We start from the raw sequence: 22,734 nt of genomic DNA, 5'->3' as shown, positions 1-22,734 counted from the left end.
ACCCACAAAACTTTCTTATAAGTAAGATGAGAGGTGTAAGAGAGAGGATTCTAAGATGATTGCAACGGTGTTAGCCTAGATCACTAGAAGGAATGGAACTGATATTAACAAATATGTGAAAGCCTGTGGGTGTGGTAGGTTGAGGGTAAGATGAGTTTTGGGTATGGTATTTATGTTCTTTTTTTTTTTTAATTAAAAATTTTCAATATTTATTTTTATTTATTTTTTTGGTGGGGGAGGTAATTAGGTTTATGTATTTATTTATTTTGATGGAGGTACTGGGGATTGAACCCAGGACCTCATGCATGCTAAGCTACTGAGCTACATCCTCCCCACCTTGATTGTTTTTTTTTTTTATTACTGAGTTTTGTGAGACATTATACATTCTGGATACAAGTCCTGTGTCATACGCATTATTTGCAGATATTTCTCGCACTCAGTGGCTTAAGCAGACATTCTTAATTATGTTCATTATATACATTTTTTATATGTTTTCTTTTTATAATTTTTGTATTTTTATGTTTCTCATTTAGGTCTTTGGTCCATTTTAAGTTATTTTTTTGCGAAGATGTGAGTTATACATCATAGTTTACTATATATAGATACCCAGGTTGTCTAGAACCACTTGTTGAACAAACTGCTTTGTCCACTGAATTGCCTTTACCCCTGTTTGTTGACCACGTATGTATGAGTCTATTTCTGGACTCTGTTCATACCATAATATCTTGATTACTGTAGCTTGAAGTCAGGTAAGGCACACCTTCCAACTTTGTTCTTCTCCCTCAGAGTCGTTTGGGCTATTCTGCATCCTTTGCATTTTTATATGAATTTTAGAATCACATTGTCAAGTTGTAGAAGTAAATCTGCTGGTACTTTGACTCAAACTGCATTGAATACTACAGATCATTTTGGGGGAGAATTATATCTTAACAATATTGAGTCTTCTGATCCATGAACACAGTATATCACTTCATTTACTTAAGTTTTTAATTTATCTCAGCAGTGAGTGTTAAAGGTTTTGTACATCTTTTTCCAGCTCCATCTCTGAATATTTTTGTATTTTTTTATTCTGTTATAGTCTTTTAAAATTTCAGTTTCTGATTGTTCCTTGCTAGTGTATTATAGAAATAACATTTTTGTGTTTTTGTATGTTGCTCAAGTATCCTGCAGTCTTGATGAAAATTTCTTATTATTTCTAGTAGCTTATTGATTCCATTGGATTTTCTTCTAGATTATCATGCCAACTATGAATGAGACAGTTTTACTTCATCCTTTCTAATCTAGATGCCTTTTATTTCTTGTTATTCCTGTTAGAATCCCCAGTGCAATGTTGAATAGAAGTGGTGAGAGTGAGTATCTTTGCTTTTCTTGATCTTTAAAAGAAGCATTTAATCTTTTAACATTACATATGATGTTGAGGGAGTTTCCTTCTGTTCCTGTTATGCTGAGTTTTTTTAATCAGCCGTGAATATTAGATTTTGTCAATACCTTTTCCATATATTTTTAGTTTTTATTTTTTGATTGAAGCATAGTTGATGCTATGTTTCAGGTATACAGCAAAGTGATTCAGTCATTGTGCATACATTATTTTTTTCAGATTATTTTCCATTATAGGTTATTACAAGATATTGAATATTGTTCCCTATGTTATACAGTAAATCCTCATTTCTTTTCTTTTTTTTTTTTCTAACATTTTATTTATTTTTTTTGTGGGAGAGATAATTAGGTCTATTTACTTATTTTTAGAGAGGGTACTGGGGATGAACCCAGGACCTTGTGCATGCTAAGCATGCGCTCTACCTCTTGACTATACATACCCTCCCCCCAGATCCTCGTTTCTTATCAATTTCATATATAATAGTGTGTATCTGTTAGTCCTATATTCCTGATTTATCCCTCCCCTCTTTCCACTTTGGTAATCATAAGTTTATTTTCTATGTCTGTGACTCTGGTTCTGTTTTGTAAGTAGATTCATTTGTATTATTTTTTAGATTTCACATATAAGTGATATCATTTATTTGTCTTTCTCCTTCTTCACTTCACTTAATATATTCTCTAGGTCTATCCATGTTGCTGCAAATGGCAGTATTTCATTCTTTTTTTCCATAACTGAGTGGTATTCAATTTTTATATACGCACACACAACCACCCCACATTGTCTTTATCCATTCATCTGCTAATGAACACTTTGGTTGCTTCCATGTCTTGGCTATTGTAAATAGTGCTGCTGTAAACATTGGGGTGCGTGTATCTTTTAAAATTAGAGTTTTCATCTTTTCTAGATATAAACTCAGGAGTGGGATTGCTGGATCATATGCTAGCTCTATTTTTGGTTTTTAAAGAAGTCTCCATACTATTTTCCATAGTGGTTGCACCAGTTTACATTCCCACCAACAGTGTTAAGAGGGTTCCCTATTCTCCATACTCTCTAGCATTTATTATTTGTAGACTTTTTGATGATAGCCATTCTCACCAGTGTGCGGTATACCTTGGGTGGTTTTGGTTTGCATTTCTCTAATAATTAGTGATGTTGAGCATCTTTTCGTGTGCCTGTTGGCCATCTGTATGTCTTCTTTGGAGAAATGTCAGTTTAGGTCTTCTACCCATTTTTTGATTGGGTTGTTTGTTTTTTTGATGTTGAGCTGTATGAATTGTTTGTGTATTTTGAAAATTAACCCCTTGTCTGTTGCATTATTTGTAAATACTTTCTCCCATTCCGTAGACTGTCTTTTTGTTTTATTGATGGTTTCCTTTGCTGTGCGAAAGCTTTTAAGTTTGATTGGTTCTCATATGTTTATTTTTGCTTTTATTTCTTTTGCTTTGGGAGACTGATCTAAGAAAATACTGCTATGATGTATGTCAGAATGTTTTGCCTATGTTCTCTTCTAGGAGTTTAATGGTATCATGTCTTATTTTTATGTCTTTAAGCCATTTTGAGTTTATTTTTGTGTATGATGTGAGGGATTGTTCTAGTTTCATTGATTTACATGAGTTGTGGTTCAGCTTTCCCAACACCACTTGCTGAAGAGACTGTCTACGTATTTTTAATAGATATATTGATAGGATTTTCTTCTCTTCTTAATATGTTAATGTGATGAAGTATGTTGCTTAATTTTCCAGTGTTATGCCAAACTTGCATTCCTGGGATAAATCCCACTTGGTCTTGATGTATTACCATTTTTATTTACTGTTTAATTCAACTTTTAGAAATTGTAAAGGAATTTTTGTATATGTATTCATTAGGAATATTGGCCCATAGTTTTCTTACGATGTCTTTGCGTGGTTTTGGTGTCAAAGAATGCTGGCCTTAATAAGATGAGTTGCAAATATTCACTCTTACTCACTTTTCACAAAGAGTTTATCTAAATTTGGTATCATTTTTCAGTGTTTGCTAGAAATCACTTTTAAAGTCATCTGGGCCTACAGTTGTCTTTAGGCAAAGGTTTTAAACTATAATTCCATTTAAAAAAATGATATATGGCTATTCAGGTTATGTATTTCTTCTTGTGTGAGCTTTGGCCATTTATATCTTTTTTCTTCCTAACCAGGCTGACTAGCTGGTTATGAATTTTATCCATCTTAAATTATTACCTTTGGGTCCAGTGGTTTTTCTCTGTTTTTTTTTTTATGTTTTGTATTTTAGTGATTTCTGTTCAGATTTTATTTTTTCCATTTTGCTGCTTACTTTGGGTTTCCTCTACTCTTTTCTAATTTCTTAAGGTGCAAGATGATGAAATTTCTTTGACAACTTTTTTTTTTCTAATATAGGCAGCTTAAAAAATACTACTTCTTTTTTTAAAGCAGCTTCAGATTCACAGAAAAATTGAATGGAAAGTACTGAGATTTCCCATATATCCCTGTTACCACATACACCTTCTCCCAGCATTAGCATCCCACACCAGACTGTACATTTGTTACAGCCTACGAACCTACATTGGCACATCGCTATTGCTTAAAGTCCATAGTTGACATGAGGGTTCACTTTGGATTTTTTACAGTCTGTTCTGTGGGTTTTAACAAATGTATAATCACATGTATCTGCCATTATAGTATCCTACAGGCTAGTTTCACTACCATAAAAATCTGCGTTCTACCTCCTCCTTCCTCCCAAGCCCTTAGAACCACCAATCTTTATGCTGTCTCCATAATTTTGCCTTTTCTAGAATGTCATATAGTTGGAGTATATATGTGACCTTTTCAGAATAGATTTTTTTAACTTAATAATATGCATTCAAGATTCATCTGTGTTTTTTTAAGGCCTGATAGCTGATTTTGTTTTCTGCGACTGAATAATATTCCATTGTCTGGATGCACCACGTTTATTTATCCATTCATCTACATACAGAAGGACATCGTGGTTGCTTCGAAGTTTGGCAGTTATGAAAAAATCTTCTGTAAACATCTGTGTGCCGGTTTTTGTGTGAACATAATTTTTCAGTTCGTTTGGGTAAAGAACAAGGAGTGTAATTGCTGGATTATATATTTAGTTTTATAAGAAACTACCAAACTGTTTTCCAAAGTGGCTGAATTGTTTTGCATTTTGACCAGCAGTGAATGAGACTTCCTTTTTCTTTACACCCTCACCAGCCTTTGGTGTTATCAGTGTTGTTTAAATTTGCATTTATCTGTTGACAAGATGTGGAGCACTTTTTCTTACGCTTATTTGTCATTTATATATCTTATTTGATGAGGTTTTTGGCCCTTTAAAAAATCAGGTTGATTGTTTTCTTATGGTTGACTTTCAAGAGTTCTTTATATATTTTGGATAACAGTTTTTTTTTTTAATCAGATATGTCTTTGGCATATATTTTCTACCAGTCTATGGCTTATCTTTTCGTTTTCTTTATGGTGTCTTTTGCAGAGTTGAATTTTTTAATTTTAATGAAATCCGGTTTACCCCTTCTTTCTTTTGTGGATTGTCCTTTGGTGTTATAGTTAAAAAGTTATCACCAACTGTTTTCTTCTGTGTTATTTTCTAGGAGTTCTATAGTTTTCTGTTTTACATTTAGGTTTGAGATCCAGTTTGAGTTAATTTTTGGGCAGGGTGTAAGTTCTGTGTCTAGATTCATTTTTGTTGCTTGTGGATTTCTAGTTCTAATGCCATTTGTTGGAAAGCCTATCTTTGCTTTATTGTATTGCTTTTGTACTTCTTTCACAGAGCAATTGACTTTTTTATTTTTTAGGGTTTTTTGTTTTTTTTTTAAACTGAAGTAAAGTTGATTTACAATGTTACATTAGTTTCTGGTCAGTTGACTATGTGGGTCTATTTCTGGCCTCTCTATTTGTTCCTTTGATCTAGTTTTTTATTCTTTTGCCAATACTATACTGCAGCTTTATAGTGAATCTGAAATTGAGTAATGTCAGTGCTTCAACTTTGTTCTTGTTCTTCAATATTTTGTTTGCTATTTTGCCTCTTTATGTATACTTTAAAATTAGTTTGTCAGTATCCACACACACACAAGATGTCAGAATTTTGAATGAGATTGTATTGAATCTAGATCAGGTTGGGAGGAACTGACAAATTGATGACATTGGCTTCTTGTTTATGAAGTTGGAATATCTTTTCATTTAATTATTATTTAATTTGGTTTATCAAAGTTTTGGTTAGTCATATAGACCTTATACGTATTCTGTTTGGTTTAAACCTAAGTATTTAATTTTGGAGGGTTCTGTTGTAAATATCATTGTATTTTTAATTTCAAATTCCACTTGTTCCTTGCTGGTGTATAGGAAAGCAATTTTCTTTTTTATATTAATCTTATATTCTGCAATCTTCCTATAATCACTTATTAGTTCCAGGAATTATTTTGGTCAGTAATTTTCTACATAGACAATTATGTCATCTTTGAAAAAGGACAGTTTAATTTTGTTCTTCCTAATCAATATATGGCTTACTTTCTTTTCTTGTCTTATTACATAAACTAGGACTTTCAGTATGATATTGAAAAGGAGTGGTGAGAGGAAGAATTCTTGCCTTGTTCTTGATACTAGTGAGAAACCTCCTAGTTTCTCACCATTAAGTATGATGTTAGCTCTAAGTTTTTTGTACATATTCTTTATCAAGTTGAGGAAGTTCCCCTTCTTTTTCTAGTTTACTGAGTGTTTTACTGTAAAGGGGTGTTTGTCAAATGCTTTGTCTGCATCTATTGATATGATGTGTGATCTTTCATCTTTACATCTTGATGTGATGGATTATATTAATTTTTGAATGTTGACTCAGTCTTGTGTCCCTAGGATAAATCCCACTTGATTATGGCATTTAGTTCTTTTTATATATCTTTGGATTTGATTTGCTAATTCTTCGTAGAGAATTTTTACATGTATGATATGAGAGATATTGTTCTGTAGTTTTCTTTCTTGTAATGTCATTATCTGTTTTGATTTTATACTAAAGCTGGCCTCATAGAATGAGTTAGGAAGTATTCTGCTTCTGTTTTCTGGAAGAGGTGATAGAGAACTGGTATAATTTCTTCCTTAAATACTTGGTAGAATTCACCAGGGAACCCTTGGTGCTTTCTGGTTTGTGGGGCAGGTTAAATTATTGATTCAATTTTCTTAATAGATACAGGCCTGGTACAGATTGTCTGTTTCTTTTTGTGTGAATTTTAGCAGCTGTGTCTTTCAAGGAATTGATCCATTTCATCTAGATTTTCAAATTTATGGGCATAGAGTTGTTCATAATATTCCTTGATTATCCTTTAATGTCTGTGAGATCTGTAATTTTGTTCCTTCTTTCATTTCTCATGTTAGTAATTTGAGTCCTCATTTTTCTTAGTTGTCTTGACTAGAGGTTTATGAATTTTCTATATATTTTTAAAGAGCCAGCTTTTGGTTCTGCTGATTTTCCTCTATTGATTTTCTGTTTTCATTTCATTGATTTCTGCTTTAATTGTCATTTTATCTTTTCTTCTACTTGTTTTGATTTAATTTGCTGCTTGCTTTCAGTTTCCTGAAGAAGCTGAGATTACTGATTTAAGGTCTTTTCTAATATAACATTCAATGCTATAAATTTTCCTTTAAGCACTGCTTTTGCTGCATTCCACGCATTTTGAAGTTGTGTTTTCATTGTTGTTTAATTAAAATTTTCTCTTGAGCTTTCTCTTTGACTCATTTGTTACGTAGAATTGTGCTGTTTTACCTCCAGGCATTCTGGGATTTTTAGCTATCTTTCTGTTAATTGATTTCTAGTTTAATTTTATTGTGATCTGAGAGCAGACATTATATGATTTCTATTCTTTAGAATTTCTTGAGTTGTGTTTTATGGCTCAAAATGTGTTCTGTCTTGGTGAATATTCCACGTGAGCCTGTAGCCCATAGATGTCGATTGTATCCACTTGATTAATGGTGTGGTTCAGTTCAAGTATGTACTTACTGATTTTCTGCCTACCAGGTCTGTCCATTTCTGGTAGAGGGGTGTTAAAATCTCCAACTATAGGAGTAGATTAATGTATTTCTCCTTGCAGTTCTATCAGTTTTTGCTTCATGTATTTTAATGTTATGTTGTTAGGCACATACACATTAAGAATTGTTGTGTAATCTTGTGTTGTGTCACCTTTCTTTTTATATAATGCCACTCTGTCCCTGTTAATTTCCTGCTGTGAAGTCAGCTGTGTCTGAAATACAGCTATTTTCACATTGTTTTGATTAGTGCTTACATGGTATATTTTTTTCCATCCTTTGATTTTTTTTTTTAAGTCACTGTGTGTCTCTATATTTAAAGTGGATTTCTTGTAGACAGCCTGTACTTAAGTCTTAATTTTTGATCCCCTCTCAATTTCTGTCTTTTAACTGCTATATTTAGACCATTTATGTTTAGGGTGATGATACAGTTAGGCTACTATCTATCAAATTTGCTACAGTTTTTTATTTGTTGTCCTTGGTCTTTGTTCCTGGTTTTGTCTTCCACATGTTTTCTACCTTTTGTGGTTTTAATTGAATGTTTTATATGATTCTATTTTCTCTTGTTTTCTTAATATACCAGTTATACTTTTTTCCCTTTATGGTTGCCTTTGTGTTTGCAGTGTATCTTTATGGCATATCTAAGTCCACTTTCAACTAACATGTATGCTGTTTCATGGTTGTTACAAGTAACTTATAATTACAAAATATTCCTAATTCCTCCCTCCCATCTTTTCTGTCAGTCCTGTCAGTCATTTCATTTGTACATAAGCATATATATGCATTAGACTTATATATAATCAGATACATTGCTTCTATTACTCTTTTGAACAAACTATCTGTTAGCTCAATTAAGAATAAGAAAAATCATAATTTTTATTTTATCTTCATTGACTCATTCTCTGATGCTCTTCTTTTCTTTATGTAAATCCATGTTTCTGACCTGTTTCATTTTCCTTCTCTCTGAGGAACATTTCATGTTTCTTACAAGGTAAGCCTACTAGCAACAAATTCCCTTGGTTTTTATTCTGAGAAAGTCTTTATTTTTACTTTTGAAGGATAGTTTTGCAGGGTACAGAATTCTAGATTTTTTTTCCTCTCAACACTTTAAATATTTCATATCACTTCCTTCTTGGTTGCATTGTTTCTGAAGAGAAGTCAAACTTAATTCTTTGTTCCTTTATAGGTAAGGCTTTTTCCCCTTCTGGCTTCTTTCAGGTTTTTTTTTCTTTCTTTTTTCTTTTATCTTTGCCTTCCTGCAGTTTGAATATAATATGCCTAGGTTTCTTTTTGTTTGTTTAGTTGGTTTTTGGTGTTTATCTTGCTTGGTATTCTCAGAGCTTCCTGGATCTGTCATTTAGTTTCTCACATTAATTCGGGGGAAATTCTTAGTCATTATTGCTTCAAATATTGCATCTGCTCCTTTCTTTTCCTTGTAGTATTCCCCTTGCACCTATGTTACACCTTCTGTAGTTGTCCTGTGGTTCTTGGATATTGTTCTGTGTTAGTTTTTTTTCTCTTTGCATATCATTTTTGGGAGTTTCTATTTTCATATCCTCAGTATATGAATATATATATATATATATATTATTTAAGGCACGGGCTTTATTAAGAGCATAATAAATACCTTGGCATATTTCAGAATTGTTCATGTCTGTGTCGCCACCCCCTCCCCAGAAGCATCAGTGTGTTTTTCTTCTGATACTCACTGTCAAGACTTGAGAGAACTCTTGGAGGTAAAACTCAAAGTCTGAGGGAACCCCTATGACTGGGTCCTCCTAGAGTTTTAATCTCTCAGGCTTGTCCACACTGAGCCTTCAGCAACTTGTGAATTACACTTGAGGTTTTCCTACCCTGATGCTGGAGGTTTCTGCTTGGGTACGCTGTGATTCTCTGTCAGTCTAATTTTGGGGGCAGTGGTTTACCCTGTGACCACATTTCTCTGATGGATCTAAAAAGAGTTATTTATCTTTCAGTTTGTTAGGCCTTTTACTTGTCAGGATGGAATGAAGACTTCAAAGTACCTTACAAGCTGACCAGAATCTAGAATTGCATATAATATGGACATTTAATGCTGCAGACTTTGTTCTAAGCACCACTTATGAATTATGATATGTTGTATGTTCATTTTTACTTACTTGAACTAAAACCTTATGATTTCCTTTTGATTTCTTCTTTGACCGTGGGTTACTTAGAAGTATTGTATTTACTTTTTTAAATAGTTGGAGGTTTTTCACATGTCTTCTTTATTATTGATTTCTCATTTAGTATCTTTGTGTTATATAATTCCTTTAAAAGTTTTAAAGATATTTTTAATGATACAGAATGTGGATTATCTTGTTCAGTAGTCTGTGCGTTTTTCAGAAGAATGTGTATTTTGCTCTTAATAAATGTAGTTTTTCTATAAATGTCAGTTATCAATTAGGTCACATTGACTTATTTAAGTTCTTTATATCCTTAATTTTTTTGTCTACTTGTCAGTTATTGAGAAAAGAATATGACCCTCTCTTACTGTAACTATGGAGTTTGCTATTCTTTTTATTTTGTCAATTTTTGCTTCATTTATTTTGAAGGTCTCTTATTAGTTGCAGACACATTTAGGATTTTTATATCATCTTGTTGAATAGACATCTTTATCCTGGTAATAGTCCTTGTTCTGAAAGGTACTTTGTCTGATATTAATATTGTGAATACAGCTTTCTTTGGATTAGTTTTAGATTGATATGTCTTCCTCATACTTTTAATATCTTTCTGTATTTATATTTAAAATGGGTTTCTTGTAGACATCATAATATCTTCAGTTTTTTTCTGTTACAATTTCTGCCTTTCAGTTGGCATTTAATATATATATTTTACTTATTGATATGGTTGTATTTAAATGTCATTTGCTAATTTTTAAAAATTGAAGTACAGTCAATTATAATGTGTCAGTTTCTAGTTTACAGGACAGTGTCCCAGTCATGTGCATACATTGCTAATCCTTTTTAATTTGCCCATTATTTCTCATCTTATTTTCTTTCTTTTTCTCATTGAATATTTTTTATGATTCTATTTTGGCTGATTAGTAATAGTTCTTTTATTATTTTATTAGCTGTTTTTAGGGTTTATAGGATATATCTTTAACTTATCAGAGTCTGCCTTCAAGTGATATTATGCCGTTTCACATATTGTATAAGAACCTCGCAGCACAACTTCCATTCCTACCCTTTTGGCTTTGGGCCTGTTTTTGTTATATTTTAAGTTTTACATATTTTATAAACTTCACAGTTAATTATTATTTTTGCTCTAAATCAATTATTAGTTATCTGTTGTCTTTGAAAGAGAAATAATTTTAAAGTCTTTCATGTTTATCCATGTAATTACTGTTTTTAGTGCTCTTAAAGACAACTTTTAGCCCTTACTATGTTGTTAACTGCTGGTGATTAATTCTTTCATCTTTTTTATCTGAAAAGCAATTATCTTGCCTGTGTTTTTGAAAGATATTTTAGCTTGCTATAGAATTCTAAGTTAATAATAGTTCGATAATTTCAGTTTCTTTCAGTACATTGAAGATTTTACTCTTCTGCTCTCTAGCTTGCATCTTTTTCTTGAGAAATCTGTTTTCATCCTTATCCTTGTTTCTTTAGCACATAAGGCACCGTTTTTAGGGATCCTCTGGGTGCTTTTATCATTTTCTCTTTATTGTTGGTTTTTAGTGATAAGCCATTTGATTATGGTATGCAATTCATGGAGTTTTCTTCATGTTTCTTGTACTTGGGGTTAGTACTGCAGGTTTATAGTTTTAATCGACTTTTGTAATTTTCCTGCTGTTATTTCTTTAAAGTATTTTTTCTCCTATTATTATTTTAAGTATTCCCTTTCTGCCTCCCCTCCTGCTCTTTTTTGGGTATTCTAATAACATGTAAATTAGACTGCTTAGTGTTGTTCTACAGCTCACCGACCACCCTCCCACCCCACCAAAAGTAATCATTCTTTCTGTGCTTCATGCTTGATAATTTGTGCTATATTCTAAGAATTGGGCTAATGAAAAATGTGTGACTTTTATGAGAGATTTGAATAGTACATAATTAAAAAAAAAAATTTAACTGGCATCACTATGTTTCATCATGTTGGTAGAAGAAACAGCTATCAATTGTTTTCCTTCCTGCCTGCCTCTTTGTCTCCATCATGGATTACAGATTTTTATAGAATAACCTAAGGCAACCATACTTTTAAAAAATAGTAACTGCCATTTCTTTGATTACCTATGATATAGTCATTGTTTAATTCTGAGTCTAATTAAAATTTTTTGTTTGAAATTAGAAATATTTTTTGTTCCTAAATAATACTGCTTAGTAGGCATATGGATATTTTATCTCATCTGAGGATTAATAGTTGTAGTTAGCCACAAAATAAAAGTCAAACATTTTCTGAATGTCTATTTTAGAACATTTATTAAGTTGCCTGTAAATCACAATATATAGATCAAAGTGTTTCTGTACTTCTTTAGAGACTGTCAGTATAACCAGATATCCAATTTTATTTCTGGTGGAAAAGGAAAAAGAAAAAAAAGCAAGGCTGTATTTTACTTAGTTGAGTACCAATTGAAGTAGTTAGTTTGCATTTTATGGTCAATTTATTTGAAAAATACGTATTTTTAAGCACTTACATTGCTCTTAGGGCGGTGTGATGCTTATACTGTGACAGTTATTTAGATTGTGAACCTGAGGAAACAGGTTTGTGATGTTGGGGGCCTGCTCACTGTGTCTTAGCTGCCCCTCATTTTACTTCCTCTGCTCTCTTGATTTTGAGTCAATTGTATGTTTGTAATAGAATTCTATTGTACCATATTATTTAGATAGCATATTAATGAAACAAATGTTTTTAAATTAATTTGCAAACATGGGGTTAAGTTAGAAGTCTCTCTTTGAATAAAATCTATATAGCCTTTTATTCCTTTTCGTTATGTATAATTTTTTTCTTAACTGTTAGAATCTTCAGCTAAAGTTTTTTTTTTTTTTTTTCATTATTAAGAAACCTGTAGTATCTTTTGAAACTTAAAAGGTGTTGAGGTTTTTAAAAAATGAAATGTTACGGTTTTATTTAATATGATTTTGTCACTGAAATTTGCTTGCTTTTCTTTCATACCTTTTCTTCCAGATGTCCTATTTTCATTAGATTATGAGCATATTTATTCTTCAGGGGTAAGCAAGGATATTCTATTAAATGACTGGAAAGATTGATTAACCCTAATTTAGATTGATATGTGGAAGCAAATAGCATATTTCTGTTGTTGGTGTTCCATAAAATTTTCTCTCTTTTTCCTTAGACACACAGACAAGGTACTTGACTGAAGTATACCACAACACCACTGTATTTTCTTTAGGTGACTTTCAGACTCCACTAGGGTTAGATGAATGGGATGGAAAACCTCAGGAACAACTCGAGTCACTGGAAAAAAAAAATTTGAAAAGTGAGGTGTCAGGTGTTTTCCAAAGTGATCTGCCTAGCACGGCAACGGTTCATGTTTCTAAACTAATCCATGAAGTTTAATCAGCTTAAATATGATTGGTTCGTTAAATGGGAGTTAGTTTTCTCTGAAATTTACATTGAAACCTTTGTCCTTATTTGTGGATTATAGTTTTTTACAACAATGATTGGTTTTTTATGAGATAATAATATCCCTTGTATTTGATGATGAAAATTTGTTCTTGGCAGTGAGATGGGAGGCAAGTAGTAGAAAAGTAGTAGTAAAGAATATGGTTGTTAAAACATGTAAAATTTTCTCTTATTCCTTTTTGAGAGGGGTTGACTGATTTATGGAGGTACCAGGGATTGAACCCAAGATCTCTTGCATGCTAAGCATGCACTCTACCACTTGAGCTATACCCTCCCTCTCTTACTCCTTTTTTGAACATTGATTTGCTAAAAATGATTTGCTAGAAATTTGCTAACACAGCTGATTTTTATCATCACTGTCTCATTTTTCAAGTTTTGTATTGAGTGGTGGTTATTTGTGGGAAATTTCAGTTTTGCATGTTTTCAGATTTTTCATTTGTGTTACATCAGAGATTTCGAGTAGATGTATTAGAAAAATACTTATTCATATATTTATTCAACAGAAATTTAGGGCTAGCTGTATTCCAGGCACTTGGTGAATTTAACAATGGCAACAAAAATCCCCAATCCTATGGACCATGCAAACCTTTCATTTCAAAGCATGTTGATTAGTTTACATCTGGCATCACACTTTTCATAGTCATTTAATTTAATTTGTCATTAGTTGCACACACCTTATATTAAAATGATTATTAAGAGCGGGTCTTCTTCTTCTCCTTCTTCTCCTTCTTCTTCTTCTTCTTCTCCTTCTCCTTCTTCTTCTCCTCCTCCTCCTTCTTCTCCTCCTCCTCCTCCTCCTTCTTCTCCTCCTCCTCCTCCCCCTCCCCCTCCTCCTCCTCCTCCTCCTTCTTCTTCCAGTTTTTACCTTGCTTTTTCCCCCTGACATAACTAAATATAGGGGTTGATTGATAATCGCTTTTAGGGTATAAATTGTACTTTTAACTTTCAGGAATCCTACCTGCAAAATGTAACTGTTCCCGCAACTTAATACTTAGAAGAAATGGTTTCTGTTTCAAAGGTTCTAATTCCCTTTTGAAAAGCAGCCTTCACCTGAATTTAAAAAATTCTTGCTCTGACCTGTGCTAGAACCTTATAATCTGATGGATATGGTCCTCTAATGAAATTGTAGTGCCTTACTTCTCTCTGATTGTTGCCTTACTGTGCTAAACACTAAAGCTGATTTTAATTTCATGTATAGAAAGTAGTATATTCTTGTTGAAAATAATATTGCTTTAGAAACCAGTGTTTTCTTTATTGCTTACTGTGTCATGGAATAAATATGACTAATACATATTTTTACTAATTGCTGCAATTTGATGCTCAGCCATACCATAAGTTATCTACATTTTAAAATATTTGCACTCAACCCTAAAATAAACTGTTTTTACATGATTTTCTTAGGCAGGCTGACTTATTTTTATAACTGAAACTATATATTTACCTTACAAATCCAATAATTATTTATTATTAATATGCCATCTCTTTCTTTTTTTTTTTTCTGTAGCCAAAATGTAATCAGTTCTTTTCCCTTTTACTTCCTTTCTCAATTAAAATGTTAGACTTACACAAGCACTAGCAGCAATTCTATATCTGGATCATTGAAGCGCTTGGAAGATACTGCAGCACGATTTACAAATGCAAATTTCCAGGAAGTCTCTGCGCACACAACTAGTGCAAAAGATGTTTCTGAGGCTAGAGGGTCAGAGGGCAAAGGGAAGAAATCTTCAGCTCACAGCTCAGGTCAAAGGGGAAGAAAGCCTGGTGGAAGAAATCCAGGGACGACTGTGTCAGCAGCTAGTCCTTTCCAGCAAGGTATTAATTACGATGTTTTAGTTAAAATACTTGTTCTTATAGTAGTTAAGTTTTGTAAAATAATTTATTTTTTACCTGTAACTAACAGATAATTGGAGATTATTTTAAGATTAGTTGCTATAGTAAGATTAATTCAAAGTCTAGTATTCCTTCTTAAAATGTTTCTGGGACCTTTGCTTTCTTTTTGTGTTATGATATGGCTTCCAGAGTTGAACTGTAACTTTTTAAATGTTTAAATAGATGTGGAATAAAGTTTAAGTTTGGGGAGAAAAACAGTAAAAGCTGGAGTTTTTCTTTCTGTTCTGCTTAATAGAAAAGTCAGTCTTTTTTATAAGTTTTTATTTTATCTTTCGTAGTTAAACACTAAAACTGTTCAAGTATATATTTTTAGTACGGGGAGGAAGTACTCAGTAATTTTTAGGGGAGCTAAATAGTTTTCAGTAACTAATAGTTGTTGATTATTAATGCATTTATTATAAAACTTGAAGTTTAAAGTAGAATTTTGCTCAGCCTATGTATCTTTTGGTTATTATGGCTACTATATGTACAGGATGCCAAGTTGATTTTGAATTTCAGTTAATAAACAAATAATTTTTTAAATATGTCCCATGCATTTATTTGGGATATACTTATACTGAAAAATATTTTGTTGTGTAACTGAAATTCAAAATTAACTAGGTGTGCTATCTTTTAAATATGGCAACTCTTCGTAGAGAACAAAATAACTCACCTAAACTTTGGAATATATTAGCCCCATGTTCAAGGTTTTTACTTTGTGTAATTTTTAATCTGAACATAAATATTTTGAGAAATGTTAAGTGTTGGAGACAAATATATTAGTGAAGTATATAATAAATGCCTCTCTTTCCATTCAGCTCTCCCTTTGTTCCCTAGGAGTAAATGAAGGGAAAAAAGTTGTTCTTTTCTTTACCTTTACCCTGTTCAAGCCCTTTGGTAATAATAAAAATTATATCCAAAATCTACCAGGATGTAATTTTAATATGTATTGCTTAGTCTGCTGACCTCTTATTAAAAAGTATATGCATATATTTTAAACTAAGCTATTTTGGGCTTCAAGATTTTCAAGTCCTAGATTTTTTTTTTCAATCTTATATTACAAAAAATTAGACAAGTAGAAAATAAATAAAATGCCAAATCTGCTATTTTATTTTTAATAAATTTTTATTTGTATTTTTATGCTACTTTGGAAAATAAATGGTAAAACTAATTTTTAATGTAACTTCATTCACATTTTGACTGTGATTGGCAGAAACTCAGTTATCTCTTCTCTATAATTAAGCTTATTTTGTACTGTTAAAATTGTATTTTTGAGTTTTTCATTTTATCTTTGAAGTACTAATCCATTTAGAAAACAAAGCTCTCATTTTCTTAAACTTCACAACATTGGAGAATCTTTCCCTGTCTCTGTTAAGATATAGCAGAGAATGTGTTATGTTTTCATATCTGAGGTAATAATCTATAAAATTTTTAAAAGTTGAAATTTAAAGATAGGGCCTTTAGGGTAATTAGGTTTTTTTTCATTGCAAGTAGTATGTGAATTGTATAAAATTTACCTTTAAAATATTGCATATACTGAATGTTTTAAAGTATTCGCCACATGATAGTGAGTTTTTAACACCAGCTGTAAAAACAAAAATATGCAGAAAGAAGACAGATGGTGACAGATCAGAATGGATAATAAAGAACTTCTTTATAGTTGCTAATTAAGTGGCAAATTGCAGTTATCCTTAAATGATTGATGTAATGTAAATTGCTTCTTAATATGTGTTTTTTATATATAGGTCTGAAAATGCTCACATAGGTACAAATAATTTTGTAAATAAGTAAGACTGATACTTTCTTGAAAGAGTTAAAATTTACAACTATTAATGTTTCTTTAATGAGCCATTTCAGAAGAGCTTAAAATTTAAAAATCAGAACCTCGAGGCTTTAGTTAAAAAGAAATCATTTCTTGCGTGTGAGGAACATCTTTGTAAATGTTTAGTTGCATTTATGTGTAATTACTTAATGAATGTGCTCTGCAATAAAATTTAACAGTTAGGTTGAAATTTCCTTTCTACTGCAACAGAACACATTATTTTGAGCTTTTGTTTCTAAATACATTAGTTAAAAATATGATAGTTTAGTTTTATGAAACACATTAGATGTGTGGTCAAAACTGTAAACACTTGTTACGTCATTTGGCAGGCATGATGAGAGGGTTTGGTGAAGTGGGATGGTGGTCCGAACTGTTGTTTGATTACAGCCATGTTATTTTTTACCAGGTATATAAGAGGTTCTTATATGGCATAATGACACAGTGGGCTACTGGTAGCCTTTAACTGAAGAGTAGTGAGAGAATAAGCAGTTGTGAAAGATTCATGAACAGTGCCTTTCTTATGATTTTACTTTCATAAAGCAGTAGCAGAATGTTAGTGGCTGGACTCTTTATGCAGCTCCGTGGAAGTGTACTGGGAAAATATGAGGTGTATAGATTAGGTTCCGTGTGATCATCATCATTCTGTCAAACCCATGTTTTGCTGGGGTAGATATAGCTGAATGATAACATTCGCCAACATTATCTTGAAGTTAAAACTCAGAACTTACGACTTAAGCAACATCATTTGGTTCTTACTGTATGTTGGGTGCATTTATAATGATCTTCAGTAATTGAAAAAGAAAATTCCCCAAGCCATTCAGAGTTTAGTCATAGTTTTTTCAAAGTCTCCTTGAGACTTCAGTCCTTCCTCAAGCATAAACAGGGCATTGGGGGAGAACTGAGGAATGCTGCCATGGTGAAAGTTAGGTTAAACAAAGCATATCTTATTACATCTTGGTATCTGTGTAAGTAATAGCTTGTAAGTCAATTATTATTCAGTTTAATAACTATAAAATAACAGGCATTTTTATAGATAAATTTATAGATAAATTTGATTTTAGTAGTAACCTTTTAAAAAATCTGGCTTTGTTACATACTGATGTCCTAAGTTTTACAGTTTTTTTCATCCTTTCTTTTTGATGATTGTATCATTTTTACTGCTCATGGGAACTTTCGCATCCAATTTTTTCTTTTCCTACCCCATTTTTTTTTTTCCCCTACTACAGGCAGTTTTTCAGGAACTCCAGGCAGTGTAAAATCATCTTCGGGAAGTTCAGTACAGTCTCCCCAGGATTTCTTGAGCTTTACAGACTCAGATCTGCGTAATGACAGTTACACTCACTCCCAACAGTCATCATCAACCAAAGATGTACATAAAGGAGAGTCTGGAAGCCAGGAAGGGGGGGTAAATAGTTTTAGTTCCATAATTGGTCTTCCTTCAACCTCAGCTGTTATTTCACAGCCTAAAAGCTTTGAAAATTCACCTGGAGATTTGGGTAATTCCAGCCTTCCTACAGCAGGATATAAGCGGGCTCAAACTTCTGGCATAGAAGAAGAAACTGTAAAAGAAAAGAAAAGAAAAGGAAATAAGCAAAGTAAGCATGGGCCTGGTAGACCCAAAGGAAACAAAAATCAAGAGAATGTTTCTCATCTCTCAGTTTCTTCTGCTTCACCAACGTCATCTGTAGCATCAGCTGCAGGAAGTGTAACCAGCTCTAGTCTCCAGAAATCCCCCACGCCGCTCAGGAATGGGAGCGTCCAGAGCCTTAGTGTGGGCTCCTCTCCACTTGGTTCAGGTAGGCGTTGTCCCTTGTTTCCTCCCTTCTTACCAAGCAGATTGATTTTAAGCTATCATTATGGTAATACTGTGAGTTGCTAAGTGACCTTTAATTATCTTAATGGAAAAAAAAAGTGTTAATGATCTTAGAAATACAATTTGGTATTTGGAAAAGATATTTGGCACTAATCCGATGTTACTTTACTAAATATAGACTAAATCATTTATTGGTCATTCATTTCTTATGAAACATCTAGAATTAATTTTCCATTTTTGTGTTTTCTTTCTTTGCATACTATTTTTAAAATCAACTCAGAATTCACAATTAAAGTGTGAGTGGTTTTGCACTGTTTTTGATTGGTATTTGTTTTTGGTCTTCCTTTATCTAAACTTCAATTAGTCTTCATTTTCTCGACAGTTCCTCACACAAAATCTGCTTGAATTAACTCAGTCTGGAATATTTTTCAGTCAGTGACAATTGATTTAAATTTATGAACTTTAAAAATCACATTTTACTTCAGGAGGTACCTGAAATGATTTATATTCTTTTTGTTTTCTTTCTTTTTTTTTATTCTTTTTTTTCAACTGTGTTCACCATTTTTTTTTTTACCATTATCTTTATTATAGTATGAATGAATTTTTAAAAATCTTTTTATATAATTTTTAAAGGTTACACTCCATTTATAGTTATTATAAAATGTTGGCTATATTCCCTGTGAAACATGTTTTAGCATCCAAGTTTGTACCTCCCACCCCTACTCCTCTATTGCCCTTGCCTCCACCACCACCACTAGTTTGTTCTCTATATCTGTGAGTCTGTTTCCTTTTTTGTTATATTCTGTAGTTTGTTGTGTTTTTTAGATTCTACATATAAGTGATATCATACAGTATTGAATGAATTTATGTATATGTTGTTATTCACAACCTTGGAATGCTTCATTTACCTGCACTTTATAGTACAGGCATTATTTCCAATGTTTAAAAATTGTAAGATACATGTTTTTAGGTAGAAAAATGATAAACTATTTAAATGAAGAATGTTCATGTGTATTTTATGAAAATAAAATTTTGGGTTCTTTTATAGTTGTGCAGATATTAATTTCAGTAAGTAAACACAAGAAAGGCCATTATAAGAGAGAAAGGAGCATGTGTAAAGGTTAGATGTTTAAAAAATAACTATTAACTACCATTTATTTTGTGTCAGGGTCTGTTAAGTGCTTTGTATTGTTTTGTTTAATTCTCAGAACAGTTTTATGAAGGGCTATTAATGCCCCTATTTTACAGCTGATAAAACTGAGGCTCAGGTAAAATAAGTTGCCCAAGATTACAAGGCCAGGGATTTCTTTCTCTTTTTATTTCTCATAGCTAGCTTCAATGCCTGTGGTGGACCCGTTTGACAAGTTTTTTTGTTTGTTTCTTTGTTTTTTTTTTTGAGAAATGAGTGGAAACTGGAAGGATTGTTTCATTAGTAGCATTACAGATGGTTTAGAGCAATGTTCCTCAGTCTCGGCACTGTTGACATTGTAGTTGGGCTAATTCTCTGTTGTGCAGTGCTGTCCTGTGCCTTGTAGGATGTTTATCAGGATTCCGAGACCGTACCCACTGGATGCCAATAGCACCGAAGATTCCATCACCCCTAGTGATAATCAAAAAGTGTTCAGGTTGGGAGGGGGTGGCAGTATTGCCCTTGGTTGAGAAAACATTGTTTTAAGGAAAAAAAATAAATTGTAGTGAGAAGGAAGTTCATTGAAAAGATTTTAATATATTGCACACTTGAATATACATTTTATTTATATATTTCCTTTGAGACCAGAAGAGTTAGCAATTAGCCATTAAACCCAAGTCACCAAAAAATAAATTTAGACAAATTTCCTCAGAAAAAAATTTGGTTCACACCTATTTTCAGCAAGTAGCACAATAATCAGATAAGTAATATCTAGTGACTATTGAAGGTTGTAAGTTTTGGCTTGTAGATTATATTAAACTTTTGTTTGAATTCTTTCCTGCATATACTCTTTTGCGATCTTAAGATGTAGGCACCTGTTTTTTTGAAACTTCAAAAATTAGGACTTTGAAAACATTGAAAATTTTGGAAGAGTTGACAAGCTGTGTTTGTCCTTTTCCATTTTCCTGTTTATCTCAACCACAATAGGAGAGTATATGATTTACTAAAGTGAAAGTTAGGATTTTTTTCATCACAAAAATCAACATCTTGTTATTTTCTCTGAGAAAAATCTGGTATTAGTTAAATGATAAGAGTTGATGGTTTAGCAATAATTCCTTTTCTTTGGACTTGTGCTCTGTCCTTTCAAAGTATATGGTTCCCTGTTTTTAAAAATCTTAGTCTCTACCTCATTAATAGAATGCTGCCGTACCTTTCTCAGTGAAGATACCTGAAATCTGTTTCAGTGATGGAATTCTTTAGTGGTGATAAATGCTACAAGAGAAAATTCTGGAAAGGCACTCCTTTGGTTGTGACTCTATTCTTACAGATTTCACAGAGATGAGTTATTAATGTGAATAGATCACTTCAGTTGAAGTTTCTTCTGGCTTCTACTGAAATGTGAAGGTATGAAAATTTAGCTTGAGTCTGTATAACTATGAAGAGGATCTTGTTAAATATATCCCTATTTATGTCATCTATTTATGTTGCTGAAGTGAAACTGAGAAGCCTTTACCAGGTAAAATATTTCAATTAGAAATAGAGTGATTCTGTAAACAAATAAGGGAATCATAAAGATAAAATATTAATTCAGTAAACTCATAAGAGTATAGTTACTAATATAGAACTGTAAATATACTTTTAAAATATAATTCACATTTATCTTAATGATTCAGGTTCATGATTTTATATACATTGATTATATTGGGTTATAAATGAAAATCATAAAGGATATTGGATGCTGCTAAATTAAGACCAGGATATACCTTGGAATTTGCTTTCTTAGAAAACCCCTTGATTTTGTTTTGGTCTTTGTGGATCTGAAAATTTGTTGGCCCTATATCATGACTGTGTTTCTATAAAAGTAATATGTCAAAAACCAAAATAGCCATATTCTGGTTTTTTCCCCCATTGAGAATACCCTGCTGTTGTGAGTGTCCTTTGATTATTTTTCAGCACCATTCCAAACAGCTACCATTTCTCTATAATGTAACACGTCAATCTCTTCAGTAGCCCTAACTTCCTTTTAATATCTGACTCGTATTGCATTTGTTAATGAAGCGTTAAGGTGACAGATTCTCCCACCATGACTCTTTTTCGAGGGTCATCTGGAAAGGACTTAAACTAAACTGGTCTAAATGTTTGATTTTTTTATTTTAAAGCAGTATCTAATGTCAGGCTCTTTTAACAGTACAGTTGTTGGAAGTGAGTGCTGGCTTGCTCTATCTTGCTTTATCTTTCTTCTTCATTTCAAGTTATTCAAAGTGGGCCAGTGATTAGACTTGGCTTCTGAGGTACATATGTGGGTAGATGTGTGAGTAGGGGTTGCCTGGAAGGCTCTGTTGTACATGTGGTTCCTAGAGGTCATGATTTTGCTTAAGTAATATCCAGAGAATTTCCAGATATCTTTCCTTAAAAAAAATTTGGCAATAGTGTTAGCCACAAGGGAATACCAGTTATTTCCAGGATTAGCAGGCCAGGTCTTTTGAGTCACAGCGTTAGTCCTTGTTTTAGCAATCATTTTTTCCTTTGAAATGTCATACAGAGATTTATTTCCCATTTTCCAAGCATATTTTGCTTTTACCAGTGTTCTTTCGCCTCATGTCACCCTCTGTTCATTCTCTCGTTTGGGTGGAGTAATAATAAGAGTAATGGCTTATTCATTCATTATCATTATCAAAAATGAAAGGTACAAGGAAGTAAGCTGAGTGTTGTTTAATGAGTTTTATACCATTATGTTTGTCATAATGGAGTTCTGATCAGATATAAACTAAATAATTTTCATAATTAAACTGTAATTTCTAACTGAATATAGCATTCAAATGTTTTTGATACACTTCTCATCTAATGAATTATGTAAAACATACTAGTTTATCACATTGCCTAACTCTACTTCCTCATGGTAGTGAATCCATTTACCCGTAGACATTTGCTATGCAGAGTCATTTGTAAGCACTTAGGTCTTTTCTGCATTCTTTGCACACACGTGTGCACACACATATTCCCACACTGTCCTGTGAAGGTATGTGAGAATTCCATCATGTTTGGTCCTCCTACCCCTCACTTCCCAATTACTGGCTTATAATTTCTATTGCTGCAGTTCTATTT

General features: G+C 32.5%; 1 protein-coding gene across 18 annotated transcripts in view; it reads left to right on the top strand.

The window, feature by feature from the left end:
- Nucleotides 1–22,734, top strand: part of MLLT10 (MLLT10 histone lysine methyltransferase DOT1L cofactor) — a 161,300-nt gene that overhangs the window by 90,450 nt on the left and 48,116 nt on the right. For 17 of the 18 annotated variants that reach the window (XR_012504274.1, XM_074358362.1, XM_074358351.1 and 14 more), the window contains 2 exons: nucleotides 14,556–14,808; nucleotides 17,914–18,483. Coding sequence is in view for 17 of the 18 variants with exons in the window: in XM_074358362.1 (XP_074214463.1) it covers nucleotides 14,556–14,808; nucleotides 17,914–18,483 (823 nt within the window). In the remaining variant the exon portion in view is untranslated. The remainder of the gene's footprint in view (nucleotides 1–14,555; nucleotides 14,809–17,913; nucleotides 18,484–22,734) is intronic. The other variant, XM_074358363.1, reaches the window with a different exon arrangement.

This window comes from Camelus bactrianus, chromosome 35, assembly GCF_048773025.1.
Source record: "Camelus bactrianus isolate YW-2024 breed Bactrian camel chromosome 35, ASM4877302v1, whole genome shotgun sequence".
Classification (NCBI taxonomy): domain Eukaryota; kingdom Metazoa; phylum Chordata; class Mammalia; order Artiodactyla; family Camelidae; genus Camelus; species Camelus bactrianus.
This window is presented reverse-complemented; position numbering and strand designations above follow the sequence as displayed.